General features: G+C 54.4%; 1 protein-coding gene across 2 annotated transcripts in view; it reads left to right on the forward strand.

The window, feature by feature from the left end:
• The first annotated feature begins 2,014 nt into the window (after positions 1-2,014).
• The window catches only part of FAM53A (family with sequence similarity 53 member A), a 30,606-nt gene continuing 15,332 nt past the window's right edge, over positions 2,015-17,288 (forward strand). Inside the window, exons 1-2 of one of the 2 annotated variants that reach the window (XM_079154574.1) lie at positions 2,015-2,985; positions 16,002-16,237. In XM_079154574.1, coding sequence (XP_079010700.1) covers positions 16,160-16,237 — 78 coding nt within the window. In that variant the 5' untranslated portion in view covers positions 2,015-2,985; positions 16,002-16,159. The remainder of the gene's footprint in view (positions 2,986-16,001; positions 16,238-17,288) is intronic. The other variant, XM_079154575.1, reaches the window with a different exon arrangement.

Below are 17,288 nucleotides of genomic sequence, written 5' to 3' on the forward strand. Positions count from 1 at the left end.
GCCCGCTGGCTGTGTGTTGCCTGCAGTGTTTGGTGTCAGAGTGCTTAGACTTACTGCAGCAGATCCTCAGTACCAAAGAAAAACAGGTGTGATTTGGTCAAACACATCAATCTTCCTGTTTGGTTTGCACTTCTTTGTGACTTATTTTAAAATCCTGGGCAACCTATCAGATCCCCTCTTGCCCTGTGGGAACTCTGCCTCTTCTCACTTGAATAAATCCTGCCCTATTAAGCTAAAACAAAACAAAACAAAAACCCCAAACAACAAAAACCAAAAAGGAATATAAAGGACTGGGGATGTAGCTCAGTGGTAAAGGGATCCTGGGTTCTATCCCCTAGTACCATGTGTGCGCACGCGCACACACACACTCACACACTCGCACTCACATACGCTTACTCTCTCCCTCTCCTTCCTTCCTGCTTCCAGTTAGATAAGGATATTCTTCCAGGTTTTGCTTTGATTGCTTTGGGATTGGTTTTGTAGAAGGCAAGAGGTAGTGATCTGATGCTCTTTCCCTGTGGATAATCAGTGGTGTAGTGCTGACATAGCATGCCTGGACCTCAGTCCAATCCCCAGCACCATCACCAAAACAAAAACAAAGAGAATCAATGGTACTCTGGACCAGCCGCAGCCCACACCCTCCCTGGCAGTACAGAGAAGCAGCTTGTTTCTGGACTCCGCCTTGCTTGGTTCAAGGCTTTCCCTGTGCTGAGCCACACTGCCTGCTCACTGTGGCTTCTGAGTTGGGAGGCAAGCAACCTCCTGCCCTGCTGTTTTTAGAGTGGAATTACTTTTGGCCATTTGTTCTTCCTAATGAATGCTGGCATCAGCTTGGCAAGCATCACCAAAAGCTTTGTGTTTACAGGTGATTTAGAGAAAAACCGCCATCTCTGTGTTATCTGCATTCCTGTGACAAAATGTATAAAGATAAGTCAGCTTAACAGAGAGGTTCATCCTGGCCCATGGTTTCAGAGGTTTCAGCCCATGGTGGTTTGGCCCTGTTGCTTTGGGCCTGTGGTACATGATGGTGGAAGCTAGCAGTCCGATGCCCTCTTCGAGGGCATGCCCCAGTGTCCTACCTCCTCCAGCTGGGCCCCACTCCTGAAGGTTCCACCAGCTCCCAGCTGGGCCCCAAGCTGGGGACCACGTCTTCAGCACATGGGCCTTTGGGGGACATTAAGATCCAAATCACAGCTATCCATGAACATGCATGACTGTCATTCAGGTTCTTTAATAGCCCTCTGTGTTTTGTAGCCTTCCCAGAAAGGTTCAACCTTATCATTTCACTCACGGGGACCTGATAGTTGAAAGTGAGACTTTCTAAAAAATTCCATGTCGTTGTCTGTGACGTGTGTTGGTCTTGTGTCCTGCACCCTGGCTGCATATTAGACTTTTAAAACACTGATCTCTGTTTTTTTTTTTTTGGTGTTTGTATGTGAAAAATCATTCTAACTATAAACACAGGCAGTTGAGTGCTTCCTTCCCAGTCCTTAGAACTTCTTAACAGTGAGAAAAGTGGACCCGGCCGGGCTGGGAGGCTGGACGTGGAGCCCGGGACCCGCGGGTGGCGCGCTTCACCTGGGCAGGCCGGGCAAGTCCGGGCACCCTGGGCCTACTAGGCGCAGGCGGCACCGGCCCGATCGTCTCTCGTCTGCGCTTTGTCCGCCCTGGCACCACCCGAGTGCCTAGTTCGCAGAGCAGCTGACGCTGCAGATCGCGAGAGGGCCAGCGACGTCCCGAGGACCCCGGGCGGGGAGGCCTCAGGCTGGGATGCGCCGGCCCTCCCGGCCCAGCGCCCTCGCCCGCCGCCGCGGGTCGCTGCGGTTACCTTCGCCCGGCCGGCAAGGAGGACGTGGCCCCCGCGCTCGCCGGCGCACGGGGCGGGGCCGCAGCCGGGGCGGGGGCGGGCCTGGGGCGTGGCCGATGCCTGCGCGCGCCGCGCTCCCGGGGGCGGTGGGCGGGCCCGGGGCGGGGCGCTGGGGCTCCGCCCACGCGGCGCCGGCGTCGGCGTCGCTCCGCCCGGCGGCGAGGCCGGGGGGACGGAGCGGCGGCGGCGCGCGGCGGGCGACGGCTGACGGCTCCGGCGGCGGCGGCGGCGGCGGCCAATGAGGGCGGCCGGAGGGGGCGGGGCGTCGCCGCGGTTTTGTTCCGCCGCGGCTGGGGCGCGTCGAGCCCATGCGAGGAGCGCGGCCTGCGCGGCCGGCCCCCGCCGCCCCACCTCGGCCGCCGCCCGCCGCTCGCCGCGCAGGTACCCAGCGGCTCGGCCGGCAGCCCGTGCCGCGCTCCGCCGCTGTCGGCGCCGGCCCCGCGCCCTCGCCGCCGCACACCGGGACCCCCTGCAGCCGGCACCCCAGCACTGCGCGCGCCCTGGACTCCCTCCCGCCAGCCCAGGGCCCCGCGCGCCTGGGTCCTTGGCGCGCCCTCGGAGCCCCGCGCACCCCGGGACCCCCAGCACCCCAAAACTCACCGCACACCCGGCGACCCCGTCCCACCTGCCCTGGCCCCGCGCTCCTGGACCCCCTCCCCTGCCGGCGCACGCTGCGTTAGCCCCGGGACCCTGGTGCACCCTCGGACCTTCGCGCGCCCTGGGACCCCCCCAATACCTCAACACTACCCCGCACCCGGCGACCCCTTCTGACCATCCCAGGCCCCGGCGCAGCCCAAGACCCCGATACTTCGGGGCCCTTCGGATCCATCTTGCCGATCCAAGCCCCTATACGCACTGCAAGGGACGCGCTTGACTTGTTGAATCAACTTTGCTGTCGCCTTGCAGAGCTGGGTGGCCACAGCCTTTTCTGGGGCTCACGTGTTTGTCGTTCCCATCGTAGACCAGGAGAAGGAGGACATTTGAGGAGGTAACAGCGGCACGTTAAGGAAGCCCCAAAGGTGGACCCAGACGAGACGGGGACCATCCCCAGCGACCTGCACAAGGTGACTCAAATGGAATCTGGAGCCGCTTTTCCTGTGTAGGCTGGCGAGGCCCCAGTAAGTGGCTTTAGGACTTTGCTGAGCAGAGAAGGGAGCACTAGGTGTAGATGGCGGCTCCTGTCTTACTGTGGAGCTTGCATTTCATTTTGTCTGATCTGAAGTACAATCACGAATCTGAGGTTTCATCACTCCATCTGTGTGACATTGGCTCTTGTCTGTACTGGGGATTGAACCCAGGGGTGCTTCACCACTGAGCTACACCCCAGCCCTTTTTATTATTTTTTTTGAGACAGGGTCTCACCCAGTTGCTGAGGATGGCCTTGAACTTGTGATCCTTCTGCCTCAGCCTCAGGCCTGTGCTCAATTGACACTTTTTATTTTTTATTTTTTTTTATTTTAAAATTTTTTTTAGTTGTAGATGGACACAGTACCCTTTATTTATTTATTTATTTATTTATTTATTTGTGACGCTGAGGATGAACCTAGTGTCTCACATGTGCCAGTGTTCTACTATTGAGCCACAACCCCAGCCCCTCCATTGACTCTTGACTTTGTAGTCCATCTTTGGGTACCTCTTTGATTCTAAGCTTCCCTCGTAACTTTAAGTTAATTTTATTTTCTTCTCTCCCTCTCTCTCTTTTATTTTCTTGGCCTTTCTGGGATGAAACCCAGGGCATTGCACCCAGGGCATTACACTTGCTAGGCAAGTGCTCTACCATGAGCCTCACCCCCAACATCTGTATTTATTTATCTAACTCAAGCTAGTTTTGTGACTTAATTGAGTTGATGGTGACCTCTCAGCTCTGAGGACGTCGTGCGCCAGGGTTGATCTGGCTTCAGGAATCTGCTTCTGTGGCACGCCATTCACAGAGCATCACTGGTGCAGATTGCTGTGCTGTCATCTCACAGTCACTCTGTCCCTCATGAAAGCCAGTTCAAGAGGGAAAGTCCGGCCTCTTGCTCTGAAGGTAGAAGGCTGGGGAACAGTTTTGTTTTGTTCTGAAACTATTACTTCAAAATCCGAATGGAAATTGTTTAGAAATAGTGACCTTTCCTGAAACTGAGTCAGCCAGTGCAGAAGTTCTGGTGGTCATTCTTTCAGACAGTTCTCCTTCCCTACCTTTAGAGCTGTTGTCCCCCTCCTGAATCCTCAGTGTGTGCTGGGCGTGGTGCGCTGCATCCCTTTCTGTGGCTTGATAAATGGTTCCCCTTCTTGTCCTGTGAACTTGGAGTTTGTTTCTGGAGCTTTCTAGCACAGTTGTGATTCCATCGGAATATCACAGCGGGTGGCGGTGTGAGGGGCTGCCTTGATGCCCAAGGTGCAGGGTTCATTCACGCACTGCAAAGAACAAACCAAAAAGCAAAAGCTGCCCTGGTAACTGTTCTGTGACTTTGTATGAATCCTTCTTTTTTGACTTAGGTTGGATTTGGGGGCCACAGAAAGAGCAGTTTTTGTTTCTGTTCAAGTATGTAAGATGGAATGCCAAAGCAGTCATTGTTTTTAAAGCAGATGCACTGGGAGCTTTTTAGTGGTGAGACATTGGCTCATGTCACTCGTATGCATAGGGAACAGAAATATGAGGAACCTCCTTTCTGAGAGAATATGATTTTACTGGTAGAGAGAAGAACCAAGAAAACCCTTAGATACTTTTTACTGGTGTGCTGGAATTACTAAAAACATTTTTTTAAAAAAACAAATTAAAAATTTTTATATAAACCCTTTTAGTATTTTCTGCAATGATATTTTACCCAAGGGAAATTGGATACAAATCTTCTAAGCATTTGCTGTAAGCATAGGTCATAATTTAAACCTTGTCTCAGGCACTTGGGTGCTTTCCATGGTAGTTAATTTGATTCCTTGAGGTCTCATGAAATGGGGGTCCATTTTTTATGGCCCTGGGGATTGAATCCAGGGACACTTACCTGCTGAGCCACATCCCCTTTTTATTTTTTATTTTGGGACAGGGTCTTGCTTAGTTGCTGAGGATGGCCTTGGAATTGGGATCCTCATGCCTTTGCCTCCCAAGCCACTGGGATTCCAGGTGTGCGCTGGGTGGTTCCTTCTTAATTTTAGTTCCAGGAAACTTAGGGCCAGAAAGGAGAAGTCACTGCTCAGGGAGCCCAGGAGTGTGCAGGCCCACTGGGGTCTATGCATGCTTTTCCACCCAGCTGACCAGAGCTGGCCTTGTGCCCTTTTCTCAGATTGAATAACTGGGAAGCATTTATTTTCTCCCATATGATGTGCAGAGTGCACTGACCGGTAGAGAGATAACAGTGAGGACTTGTACTTTAAGACTCAAGTTCCTTTTCCTTTGTTGGTTCTCAGAGGTACCATGTGAAGCTTGGTTTCTGTACATTTAAAAAAATTTGCTATATTTCTTAGAGCAACTTTAGGTTCACAGCAAAATGGAGCAGAGGGTACAGGGAGTCCCCATCTTCCCCTTGCCTGCTCCTGCGCAGCTTCCCTCACTATCAGCGTCCCACCAGGGTGGCACCATGGTTCCCCTTGAGAATCTACCGTAACACCTAGTCACCCAAGTCCAGAGCTGACCTGGGGTTCACGCTTGGTGTTACTGTTTTGTGGACTTGACAAGTGTGTCACGGGTGGTGTCACTGCCTGAAGACCCCCTCTTCCCAACCTGTTCATCCCCCTGCCCACCTGGGCAGCACCCTCGTGGCTGGAGTCACGCAGCGTGTGACCTTTTCAGATTGGTTGCTTTCACTTAATGCAGTTAAGTTTCTTCCGTGTCTGCTCATGTGTCTCTTGGTAGCTCATTTCTTCTTAGCCCTGAATAGCACCCCCTTGTACAGATGCACAGTTTATCTGTCCACTCACGTGCTGAAGGGCACATGGGATGTGTCCAAGTTTTGGCGATATGAATAAAGCTGCTGTAGACATCTGGGCAAGTTTTCTGTGGACAGAAGTTTTCACTTTGGTTATATGCCAAGGAACATGACAGCTGATCACATGGTGAGTGTTTGAAAGAGCCAGACTGCTTCACAGAGTGGCTGCACCATTTCTCATCCCCCAGCAGTGAGCAGGAGTTGCTCTCTGTCCTCCTCAGCGTTTGGCGTCTGGGTTCTGAATTTTGGCCATGTAATGGGAGTACAGGGGTACCTCAGGGTTGTGTGGCATTTCTTTTTTTTCCTTTTGTGCTGGGGATTGAATCGGGCTGCTCTACCTCTGAGTTACACCCCAGCCCTTTCTGTTTTTCATTTTGAGACAGGGCTTGGCTACATTGCTCAGGGCCTTGCTAAGTTGCAGAGGCTTGCTTTGAACTTGCCACCCTCCTGCCTCAGCCTCTCAAGATGCTGGGATTACAGGTGTGCGTCACTGTGCCTGGCTATTTATGTATTTTTGATTGGTACTTTCTATGTATACAAATCGGTGGAATTTCTTGTGGGGTATATGCACATGCACATGACATGATTTTGTTAAATTCGCTCCGTGTTTCCTCACCTTGCTGGTCTCTCCTCCCTTCCTCCATTGCCTACTCCTGTGATCTTCCCTGTATCTTCATGATAGTTGAGTCCCCATCTCCTTTCCCTATTTTGTTCCAGCTTCCACAGATGAGGAAAAATAGCCTGTTTATGTCCTCTCAGAAGTATCGTGCTGACAGCTACTCCACATGCAGTGGAATTTGGAGGTGGAGCCTTTGGGAGGTTCTTAGAGCGTGAGGGCAGATGTCCCTGGAGTGGGATTAGTGTTCCTTAGAAAACACCATGGTTCCTCCTTGCCCTGGGTACCATGTGAGGACACATGGTCATCTGTGAACCAGAAAGCAGGCCCTCACTAGTTACCACACCAGCTGGAACGGTGAGTAATCTATTTCTGCTGGTCACAAGCCACCTGGTCTGTGGCATTTTGTTATAGTGTCTTCAGTGGGCTCAGAGGTTTGAGATTGTCCTGACTGTGTATGCCAAGTTGGGAGGAAATGGCTCTTGGCAACACTGAGCCTTCCTTTGCACGGGTGGGGACTCTGTCTCGTTATTTAGGGTTTGATTTCTTTCAGAGCCTTGTAATTTTCTTTGTATAGATCTTGTACATATTTTGTTAGATTTATTCCTTAGTCATTTTTTTGGGTGTTAATGTAAATGGTATTGTGTTTTTAATTTCGAATTCCACTTGTTCGTTGCTGGTGTAGAGGAAAGTGGTGACTTGTGTGTGTTCAGTCCTACAATCTCATCATAATGGCTCATTATTCCAGAGTCAGTCAGTTCTTCTACATCTTCTGCAGAGGTGACCATGTCATCTGAGAACAAAGGCAGTTCTACTGCTTTCGTCCTGGGCTGTGGACCCTTCTTTCCTTTCCTTTCTCATTGCATCAGCTGGGCTTTGCTGCGTGTTGACAAGCCGTGGTGAGGGGCATCCTTGCCTCATTCCTGCGTGTAGTGGGGAGCTTCACATTTCTTGCTAGTACATGTGATGCTAGCTCTAGGTTTTTGTAGATACTCTTTATCGAGTTGAGAAAGTTTTCTTTTTTCATTTTTGCTGGTAGAACAGGATACTTGATGCTGGGTGTGTTTTAGAGAAACAAACTTCTGTGCTCTCTTACCACGACAGCCAGCATTGAAGCTTTTTTGGCCTCAGGAGGTGTGAACTTACTGCTCATGGGCAGGCAAGCCATCAGTCTGCAGAGGGTGCAGTGGGGTCAGTTCAGTCCTGACACCATCTGCATGGAGACACCACTTCAGCCCCAGTTGCAGCTCTGGGCCTCTGGAACTGCTGACGACCAGCTATAAATTGACACTCCCACAGCCCCCTCCTTAGGTTTGATTAACCTGCTCACAGAACCAGAACTCAGGAGCACCATACTTACATTTGCAAGTTTAACGTAGAGGAGAGATGTACGTATGTGTGTGTGTGTGTGTGTGTGTGTGTGTGTGTGTGTGTGTGTATGTTTTGGGTTCTGGGGATTGCTTAACCACTGAGCCACATCCCCAGCCTTTTATTTTTTGTTTTGAGACAGGGCCTCACTAAGTTGCTGAGGCTTGCCTGGAACTTGAGACCCTCCTGCCTCAGCCTCCCGAGTCGATGGGATACAGGTATGCACCACTGTGCCTACATGTAGAGGATGTTGTAAAGAACAAAGATGAGTGGCTCGATGAAGGACGCAGAGTGTGGAGCCTGGAGGGGCCCTGAGCACAGGAGTGTACGTGTGATGTAGGTCTCTGGGAAGCTGAGGTTGCTACCTTCCCAGTGCAGGGGTGACTTCTGTCCACCCTCCTGTGGAACCTCCCTGGGTCCACTGTCCAGAAGCTTCCTGAGCCCCGCCTTTAGGGTGGTTACGGAGTCATTACATGGTGTGACCGAGTGGAGATGCGATTGGACACAGAGGCTGACAGACTGCCTCTGACGAGGTCCTTGGGCATGCCTTCCTCGAGGGCAGGGGCAGGACGGCTTCTTAGTGGGGGTCGTGTCAGACAGGTGACATTTGATGAGATTTAAGATGAGATTTCTGTGACTTGCCTGGGGAAAAGAAATTAGCAGGGGAAGAGAAGTCGGGAGAAGTTCAGGAACAGACCGAGCCTGCTCCTGAGGCCAGTGGTACCCAGTGTTAGCCCAGTCAGAGCTGGACCTGGGAACCTGGGTGGAATGATGTCACACTAGGTGATTTGCAAGGACAGAGGTTTATTTTCTCAATTCTTGAGGCTGGGAAGTCCAAGGCTAAGGTGCTGGCAGGCTCCGAGTCTCTGGCCGTGCCCTCCAGGAGGGAGGTGCGCCCATGTGGTGGGAGAGAGGGACCCTCATGGCTGGTCGCTTCCCATGGGCCCCACTCTTAGAACTGCTACCTGGACAAGACCTGAGTTTTGGAGGGGACACGTTCAGATTGTACCCTTTCTTCCTATTTGCCAAGTTTTTATCACGAATGGGTGTTGGTGGATTTTGTCAAATGTTTTTTCCATTATCTACTGATGTGATGGTATGAATTTTCTTTGTTAGCCAGTTGATTTAATGGGTTACAGTGATTGACTTTCATTCTCATGCACTTTTGCTCCATATTAACGGTACTATTATTTTGTGGTACTGTGGATGGAACCCAGGGCCTTGCACATGCTAGCCAAGTGCTCTACCACTGAGCCACATGCCCAGCCCTTCCCAGGTACTTTTAAACTAAGAACCTGCTTCCAAAACAAATAGTTGTGGGTTTTACTATTAGCACGATGTTGAAAGAACTGGGTGCGGTGATGCACACCTGTAATCCCAGGGCCTGGGGAGGCTGAGGCAGGATTGTGAGTTCAAAGCCAGCCTGGGCAACTTAGTGAGGCCCTAAGCAATTTAGTGAGACCCTGTCTCAAAATAAAATATAAAAAGGGCTGGGGATGTGGCTCAGTGGTTAAATGCTCCAGTTTAATCTCTGGTGGCAACAAAAAGATATTGATTGGTCAGGACAGGTGCATTTTATTCCCTTTTCTCATTTTGTTCTGTCCTGTTTCGAAAGGGCTTCTCAGAAAGACTTCCAAGTTCTTGTGCAGTTTATTAGGAGCACCAGCTGTATGGCATCAGAACAAGGATGTGTCCCAGGATTCTAGGGACCCAGGGCGTGGCATCTGTATGCCCTTTTAAAGAAGAGGCAGCCCCGAGCTGGTCAGTGGCTATCAAACAGCAATTGTCAGTGATTTCAGTGGTCCGCAGGAATTTCACTTGCTTGGCTGTGCTGAGAGTGGGACACCAGTGCCGTCTTCTCCCCAGTTCTGGTGCCAGTGTGGTGACTGACTGGTCCAGCAGCGAGGGTGGCATTCAGCCCTTCTCTGGAGTAAGCGTCCCTGTTGTGGTTACCATGGCAGCATCATGAATTACCTCCAAAACTGGTGACTTGCAAGACTTCTAGTCGCTCGCTCTGGCTGTGGCTTCTGGGATCTGAGGTTCTGGAGCAGCGCCTCTGGGCAGCCCCTGGAGTGGCATGCTGGCGGGGCAGGTGGCGCCTCGCTGGCAGCATCCGTGTGCCGTGTCTGCAGTCCCTGTGGGAGCCAGCCTGTTTCTCCTGGCATCGCGCCTCTGGGGCTCGTCCGCCCCGGAGTTGGTTGCCCACGTCAGTCTGTTTGGTTGCAGCTCTTGAGCTCTCCGAGTGCTGGGAGTCGTGCCTGTGAGCCCCTGTGCTGTGAGGCAGCTGTGAGGGCTCCCCGTGGCATGAGTGGAGAGCAGGGTGACATGTCGGTGGGAGTCCAGCCTGAAAACAGAGGACCGAGGTGGGCAGTGCAGAACCAGAAACAAAGGCAGACTGCAAAGTGGACTGTTCGGAGGAGCCTCGGAGGGCGAGCCAGCCTGGCAGAGGGCTGGGAGTCGGAGCTGAGGACGGGCCTCGCAGGCAGATCAGCAGCAACAGCAAATTGGGCGAGGTTGGGAGGAGAGGCCAGAGGTCTGGAAAGGATGTCCAGGAGCAGCCATAGAGCACTGGAGAGGGAGGGGCGTGGTTGGCAGCCAGCAAGTCTGAGACCTGCGGGAGGTGGTCTGTTTTCCAACACTAGGTAGAGAAGACCCTGAGAGCTGGGCAGGTGTTGGAGCTGTGTGCTGCCCACACCAGTGGGAGGAGAGAAGAATCATGGGCTTCACCGGCCTTTTTTCCCAGGAAGCTGCAAGATAAGTGGGGGCCAGGTTAGAGGTGGGTCAAACACTGCCCTGCGGTCTGAGCCCAAGGCTGCAGGGTCTTTATGTCTTTCTTTAATTTTTTATTTTTTTAGTTGTAGATGGACACGATACCTTTATTTATTAATTTATTTTTAATGTGATGCTCGGGATCGAACCCATTGCCTCACATGCTAGGCATGCTCTACTACTGAGCCACCACCACAGCCTTCCTGATGTCTTTGATCCAACGGAACTTGTTCCTAGGAGCTTTATGATTCTGTTGGGGAGTTTGGGGAAATTGTACTAGACAGAAACTTTGCATATGAGAAAAGGGAGGGGATTTTTAACTTGGGGACAGCCTGCTGCAAGGCTGACTGGGATGCTCTTTATGGGAGGGAGCGTCGAGGATGACTCGAACAGCCCCCCGGGAGGTGTGGCCAAGGGGCTGGTGTAGAGCTGTGCCCACGGTCAGTTGGTGGCTGTCCCAGGGAGGTGGAGGAAGTGTGGCGGGAAGGCATGTGCCCCTGGGAGGAGCTGAGAGCACGCATGGGGGCTGCTGCAGGACAGGACAAGGGCTCGTCCCTGAGCTCTCGGCACATGGCCCTACGTGGAAGCAGTGAGGTTGTGCTGGAGTGGTGTGGCCCTGATCTCAAAGGACTGGAGGACACAGATGGGGCGCTTGTGGGTGGGAGCAGTGCTGCCTTAGCCTCGAGCGTGCCCCAGGGCCACCGGAGCCTTTGGAGCGGTGTGCTTGGGGACTTGATGAGGACACAGACTCATGCTTGGCTAATGCTCTGACTCCAGCTAGTAGACTGGAATTCAGAAAAAAAAAAAAGAGCCTACTTGGGTGCTGATGTGGAGGGCAGGTCCCAGGCAGTGGGAGCCGGAGCCCTAGCTGGGGCCTCTGTCATTGTGTGGTAGGGGCGACTGAGTTGGTGCCTGGTGGGGGCTGTTCTCATGGGGCGCCTGCCTTGCCTGTGACACTCCAAGCAGAAGGTGGGGGCTGTGTGGCCACAATGTAGGGTGAGGGAAGGAGGGTCGGAAGGGCCTGGGCTTAGGACCAGGGCAGGAGATTGTCCTCTGTCCTAGAGGCCTGGGAGGGTGGCTCTGGGGGCAGAGTGTGGGACTCCCCTTCGGTCAAGGTCTGGTGAGAGAACCTGAGGACCAGCATAGCCCAGCATTTGCCAGGCCTTGAAGGCAGCACATAACCTCTGAGTTGTGTCCACTCTACGTGGGCCTTGGCACCTGGGAGGGGGCAGACCACAGGACCGACTTTACCTCCTGAGGTGTTTGTCTGGCACATGTCCTTTCTCAGTTCCTGCTAAAGCATGTCCTCAGAGTGTCCCGCCCCCACCAGGGCAGGACTGGTCAGTTGTGTCACCTGAGCCAGGTATCCTGCTTGGCCATAGCTGCTTTCCATCCACCTCTGCACCTACGGTATCTCACTGCCAGGGCCAGCCTTTGTCTCCCTCTCAGGACCCCTGGCTTGGCTTATAGTCTCCGCTTCATGTCATTCTCTGAGGGGCTTCTCTGGTTGCCCCTAAAGACTGCTGCTTGCTTCTGATGGAGGCCAGTGGCTGTCCTCGCTGCCCTCTCTTCTCTGATGGAGGCCAGTGGCTCTCCTCGCTGCCCTCTCTTCCCTGATGGAGGCCAGTGGCTCTCCTCGCTGCCCTCTCTTCTTTGATGTCAGGCTGCCTGCTTCCCCCTTACTACCATCTCATCATTCTATGCTTCTCTGGCCTTGCCTGCCTGGCTCTGGCACTTCCTCTGATCCTGACTAGCTTCATCCCAGGACCCCACCCAGGGCCTCTGTGCAGAGGGGTGGAGCCGCCTGGAGGAGGGCATGCTGTAGCCTTGTGTCTGTGTGCTCTGTCGTCATGTTGGGGGACGGGGAGACTGGCTTGGCACTGTGGGTGGAATCATGCCCCCAGCTGTACTCAGTTCCTAACCCCTCCCCCCAGTACCTCTGGAAGTAGGGTCTTTGCAGATGTAACTAAGATGTAGACTAAGAGGAGGCCACAATGAAGTAGGATCATCCAGTCTCCTAAGTCCTAGGAAGATGCAGAGCCCTGGGAGAAGCAGGTTAGGACCCTGGAGAGACAGAGATGCTGATACCAGCCAAGAAGCTCAAGACTTCCTGGGAGCCACTAGGACCCAGCCTGCAGGGACTAGCTTTCCTTGTGTGCTTCCAAAGGAGGACTCTCTGACTTTGGACTTGTGGCCTCCAGAACTGTGAGAGAATAAAGCTCAGTTGTGGAAGCCTCTTATCATGATGGTTTGTGGTGGCAGCTCTGGAAACCCCCCTGGGTGGTAACTGCCTGGGTAATGTGCCTTCCTCCTCCTTGATTGGAGTCCACATGCTGCACTGGGGTCCCGGCACTCATAGCCCCTGTCTGGCTTCCAGGTGGGAAGGGTGGGTAGCACCTGCTGGTCCCCCCTTACTGTGTAGGAGTAGCTTTCTCTTCAGTGCGGGGGGACTGTGGCTTTGCCGTGAGGGCAGGAGTTGCACCACAGGGCCTCCCACCAGCTCTGCTTTGACGCTGCCTGCAGAGCATGGTGTGGTCCAGGCCCCTTCCTGAGCTGGCAGTGTGGTGACAGGATGCAGTTGCACAACTGTTTAGCCACCCCTGTGGAGGGGCATGGAGCCCTTCTGCTGGTCCATGTCTCCCACCACTACAAGGCAGAGGGCATGACGTCCATCAGGAAAGTGGTGGTGACGGTTGCAGTCTGCGGTCCAGCGGGGCTGACTCAGACTTTGGGAGTTGTCCCCCAACCCCCTCTTCCGAGCCAGGACGGCGTTGCCTCGGGTGCCCTCCAGGCTGCACGGGCCTTGCTCTGAACAACCTGGACGCTTCTGAACGGCACTGGCCAGTTTTGTCGAGTTCGCTTGCTGTGTTTGACTGAACAGGTTCTGCATCTTTAGCAGGAGCCCCGCTGTGGAATGTGTCCTCCCGTGTCCCCTCAGGAGGCACTGTGTCTGTGTGTCCTGTGGCTCGGGAGTTCCTCTGCTGGTTATTTTCCTTTGTAACTAACGAGTGTCTTGTGGGGAGATGGTTGCAGATGTGTGAGGTTCAGATCCTCATCTTGCCTCACCTGTGGAGTTTGGCATTTGCTGGTGATGATTCCTTCCTTTTTGTATGTTTTGCAGGGCTGGGGATTGAACCCAGGGCCCTGCACGTGTTGGGCAGGCATGCCACCACTGAGCTGCACCCCGGCCCTCCACGGATAGTTCTTGCCTGAAACTGGTTGGTGTGTTTGTCAGAGGGTGGGTTTTCAGGATTTCAAACGCTCTCTGCCTGTGATTGTAGTTGGTGGTCTGCTGTAAGGAACAGTTCTTGCTCTTGATTTTCACAGTTACTGGTGTCACTGGGGCTTGGGGATTCCCACCACTCTGGAGTAGACCCACTGCTGTCACATCTGCCAGCTGCCACCTAAACCCTTCCTTCTGCCTAGTCTCACCTCCTCCAGTGCACCAGGACCATGGGGTCTGTTGCTCCTCTCTCTTTGTATTGGGAACCCAGGGCCTTACACATGATAGGCAGGTGCTCTACCACTGAGCTACATTTCTAGCACTACTTATTTTTATTTTGAAACAGGGTCTCACTGAGTTGCCTAGGTTGGCCTTGAACTTGGGATCCTCTTGTCTCAGTCTCTGAGTCTTTGAGATGACAGATATAGCCACCGCACCTGGCTTTGGCCCATTTTTAAAATAAACTACTGGTTATTTTATGATTTCTTTCTTTTTTTTTTTTTTCAAGTCAAATTTTGCTGCTGTGGCCTGTAGGGTGGGCACGTGTGTTTTGTCCACCCGGGAGGTTTTAGCAGAGATCAGATGGTTGGCACCCGGGCTGAGGGAGAGGAGAACTGGTTCATATTGGGGTTGGTAGGATTAAGGTGTGCTGAGGGCGGACCCTGTGAAGCCCTGTCCTGCAAGGGTGTGGCTTGGAAGCTGGGATGGAGGTGAGCAGCCAGCCATGCTGCTCATGACTTTCTCTGTCCCTGCTGGCCCTGGCCAGCTGGTGTCAGACCAGTGCTGGTCCCACAGCAAGACTGGCCCTGATTCCGGCACCTTGTCTGTGAAAAACAGACCTGCCTTGGTGCAGACCCCTGCTGTAGGCCAGAGCCCCCCGCCCAGGGCTGTGGGTGTCAGGCACACCAGGTGCTGAAGGAGCAGGGGTGTGATCCCAAAGCAGATGAGCTAAGTGGGAGCAGTCTTCCCACTCTTTGGGTACCCCCACCTGGAGTAGCCCCTTCCTGTGGTGAGGACTCAGTCCTGCCTGGGCCAGGCCCCCTGGTCTCCAGGCCAGGCAGGTGGCATCTGCTGGGTGCTCAGGTGCAGTGTTGGTGGTGGTGCTTGGCCCTGCTCCTGTGCTTGCCAGGTGCCCTGACTGCCCCATCCAGGCAGGTGCCAGCTTTGGGCCTCATTTTCAAAGTGATGCAGAGGAAGTGTGGGTGGAGTCCATTTAGACACCGTTTCCTAAGAGTGAAAAGTGGGTGTTGACCTTGTTGAGATCTTGGCAGCGTCTTTGGAGGTGCTGGTGTGCTTTTTCCTGGCTGTTCGCTGGTCTTGCCCTCGCATTCCTGAGGTCGCTTGCTCCTACTTTCCAGTGTGGCCCCACTTGATGTGGCAGTCGCACCATGGTGTGGCCAGCTGCTTACCCCTCAGGCAGCTTGCTGGCGGGAGGTGGAGCCCTCACTCCCAGGTGCTCCAGGGTCCAACTGCCCTGCCCTATCCTGTGGCACTTGGGGACGCATGCTCTGGAGGCCTGTGGGGTTCCACTGCTGCTCTTCGAGCTTCCAAGGCTTCTTTCCCTCCCTCTGACTGTCCTTTCAGAGGGCGCCTCATGCCGGGTACACTTGAGCACACATGCAGGCTTGCCGCCTGCTTCTCTCCATCTGCGTTGGCCTCTCGCTTCCTCGGCTGGTGGCCCCTGGTGGGAGCTCACCCTCACCACTGGGCCCAGAGTGGGCTGGGGCCATGTGCACCTGGTGTCCTGAGGGCACACTGGACCTCTTGCTGGATGGGGACATCTCTCCTTGTGGGTGAGATGGTCTGAGCTGGCTACCCCAGGGCCGGAGAGCTCAGGGCTTGTGGATCCCCTTCTTGTAGGTCTGGTGTGCCTCCCTGTTCTCCCCAGAGGGGCTCCAGCTTCAGGGGCCGGGGCTGGGGAGGCACACCTGGTGTGGAACGTGTGAGCCACCGGAGGCCTGGCTCCCCTGTTGCTGCCATCCTCTTCTCCTTTCTTGGAGCAGGATGGGGCGGCCTTTCCTATTGCTTTAGAGAGGGTTTCAGAGGGGCTGGTGCTGTGTGTGCCTGACCCTTTGTCCTTTTTCCAGAAGACCCTGTTCTTAGAGGCTGCAGGGAGCACGTGACTAGTGATTTTGAGAAAGTGAGGGGGGAGGTGTCAGGCAGGGATGTCAGGAGTGCATGAGAGACTCGACCCGGAGCAGAAACCTTGACAGAATGGCTCCATTCCAGTCACGTGGTGATTTGTCTTCACAGAGACACAGCTCTGAAGAGCCCAGGGAAATGGTCGTTCCATCTGTGAAGCAGAGACATAACCCCAAGGTTTAGTGCAGACCCAGTGATGGCCTGGGCTTCCTGAGGTCTGATGTCCCAGAACTCCAGTGCTCTGCGGTGGGCAGAGGAGGGCACTGACCATGGTCACGCTTATCACCGAGAAGCTGCAGAACCAGAGTCTGGACGACCTTACCTGCAAGGCCTGTGAGGCTGGCCCGGTGAGTTGGCTCCAGCACCAGAGGCAGGGTGCTGTCCACACGTGGTGTCACGGGAGGCGGTAGCACTGGAGGGGGAGGCTCCCAGGCTGAGAGCTGAGGGGCCTGGTGGGCTGGGCAGCCCCAGGCCCATCGGTGTGTCGGGAGTCCCTGAGGCCTGTGCACTCTTGCCCACGTCCCAGTGACCAGCGCACGTCAGGTGCTCTGACGGAGCCTCAATTTATCACTGTGGACTAGTTTTGTCTGGCTTGAACCTGGCTTAGGCAGAGTAATTTTTGCCCTTCTGTGGCAAGTGGACATTGTATATCACCCTCAGGACACCCCTGCCCTGGTTAGACTGAGCGTCCAGCTGGGGGTGGCATGGCGCAGGTGGCCCTGCCCGGAGGGTCTCCCTCCCGTTACTCCAGCCCTGCTGGAGTGTGACTGGGCCCGTGCTCGGCAGGCCCCATGTGTCGTTCCTCTACGGTGGACGTGGGCTGGTCCACTGTGGCTGGCCGGCTGGTGCTATGTGGGCTGGGCCTGCAGGCTTCGTGAGTGCTGTCCTTGTGGTGGGGTGTGCTCAGGAGGTCGTCAGGGGGCCTGCCAGGCGTCGCCCAGCAGTCGCTTGTCCCTTCCAGGAGCACCTGGCCCTGTCCCAGGAGAGCGCAGCCACCCTCGTGGACGCAAGGTGGCGCCTGGCCGTGGGGCTGGCCGTGGGGCTGACCGTGGCGAGTGTCCCGCCCTGTGCTCCTCTTTGAGCGACTTCTGGAGAAGCACTCCTAGAGCCGTGTCCCCTTTGCGGTTGGCTGTTCCTTTCTTGGCTGTCCTTCCTACGCTTCCTCCTGGGCTCCCGGTACCGGCCCTTATCAGACAGGCGCGGAACTTCCTCTCATCCAGGTGCTGGCTTTGCACTTGCCTGATGGCATCTCTGAAGACACAGAAATTATTTTGTTTTGTTCGTTTGGTTCTTGGGGTTGAACATGGGTGCTCTCCCCATGAGCTAGACTTCAACCCTTTTTATTTGGACACGGGGCCTCACAGAGTTGCTGAGGCTGGCCTTGCACCTGTCATCCTC

Source organism: Sciurus vulgaris (assembly GCF_902686455.1).
Source record: "Sciurus vulgaris genome assembly, chromosome: 9".
NCBI classification, from domain to species: Eukaryota; Metazoa; Chordata; class Mammalia; order Rodentia; family Sciuridae; genus Sciurus; species Sciurus vulgaris.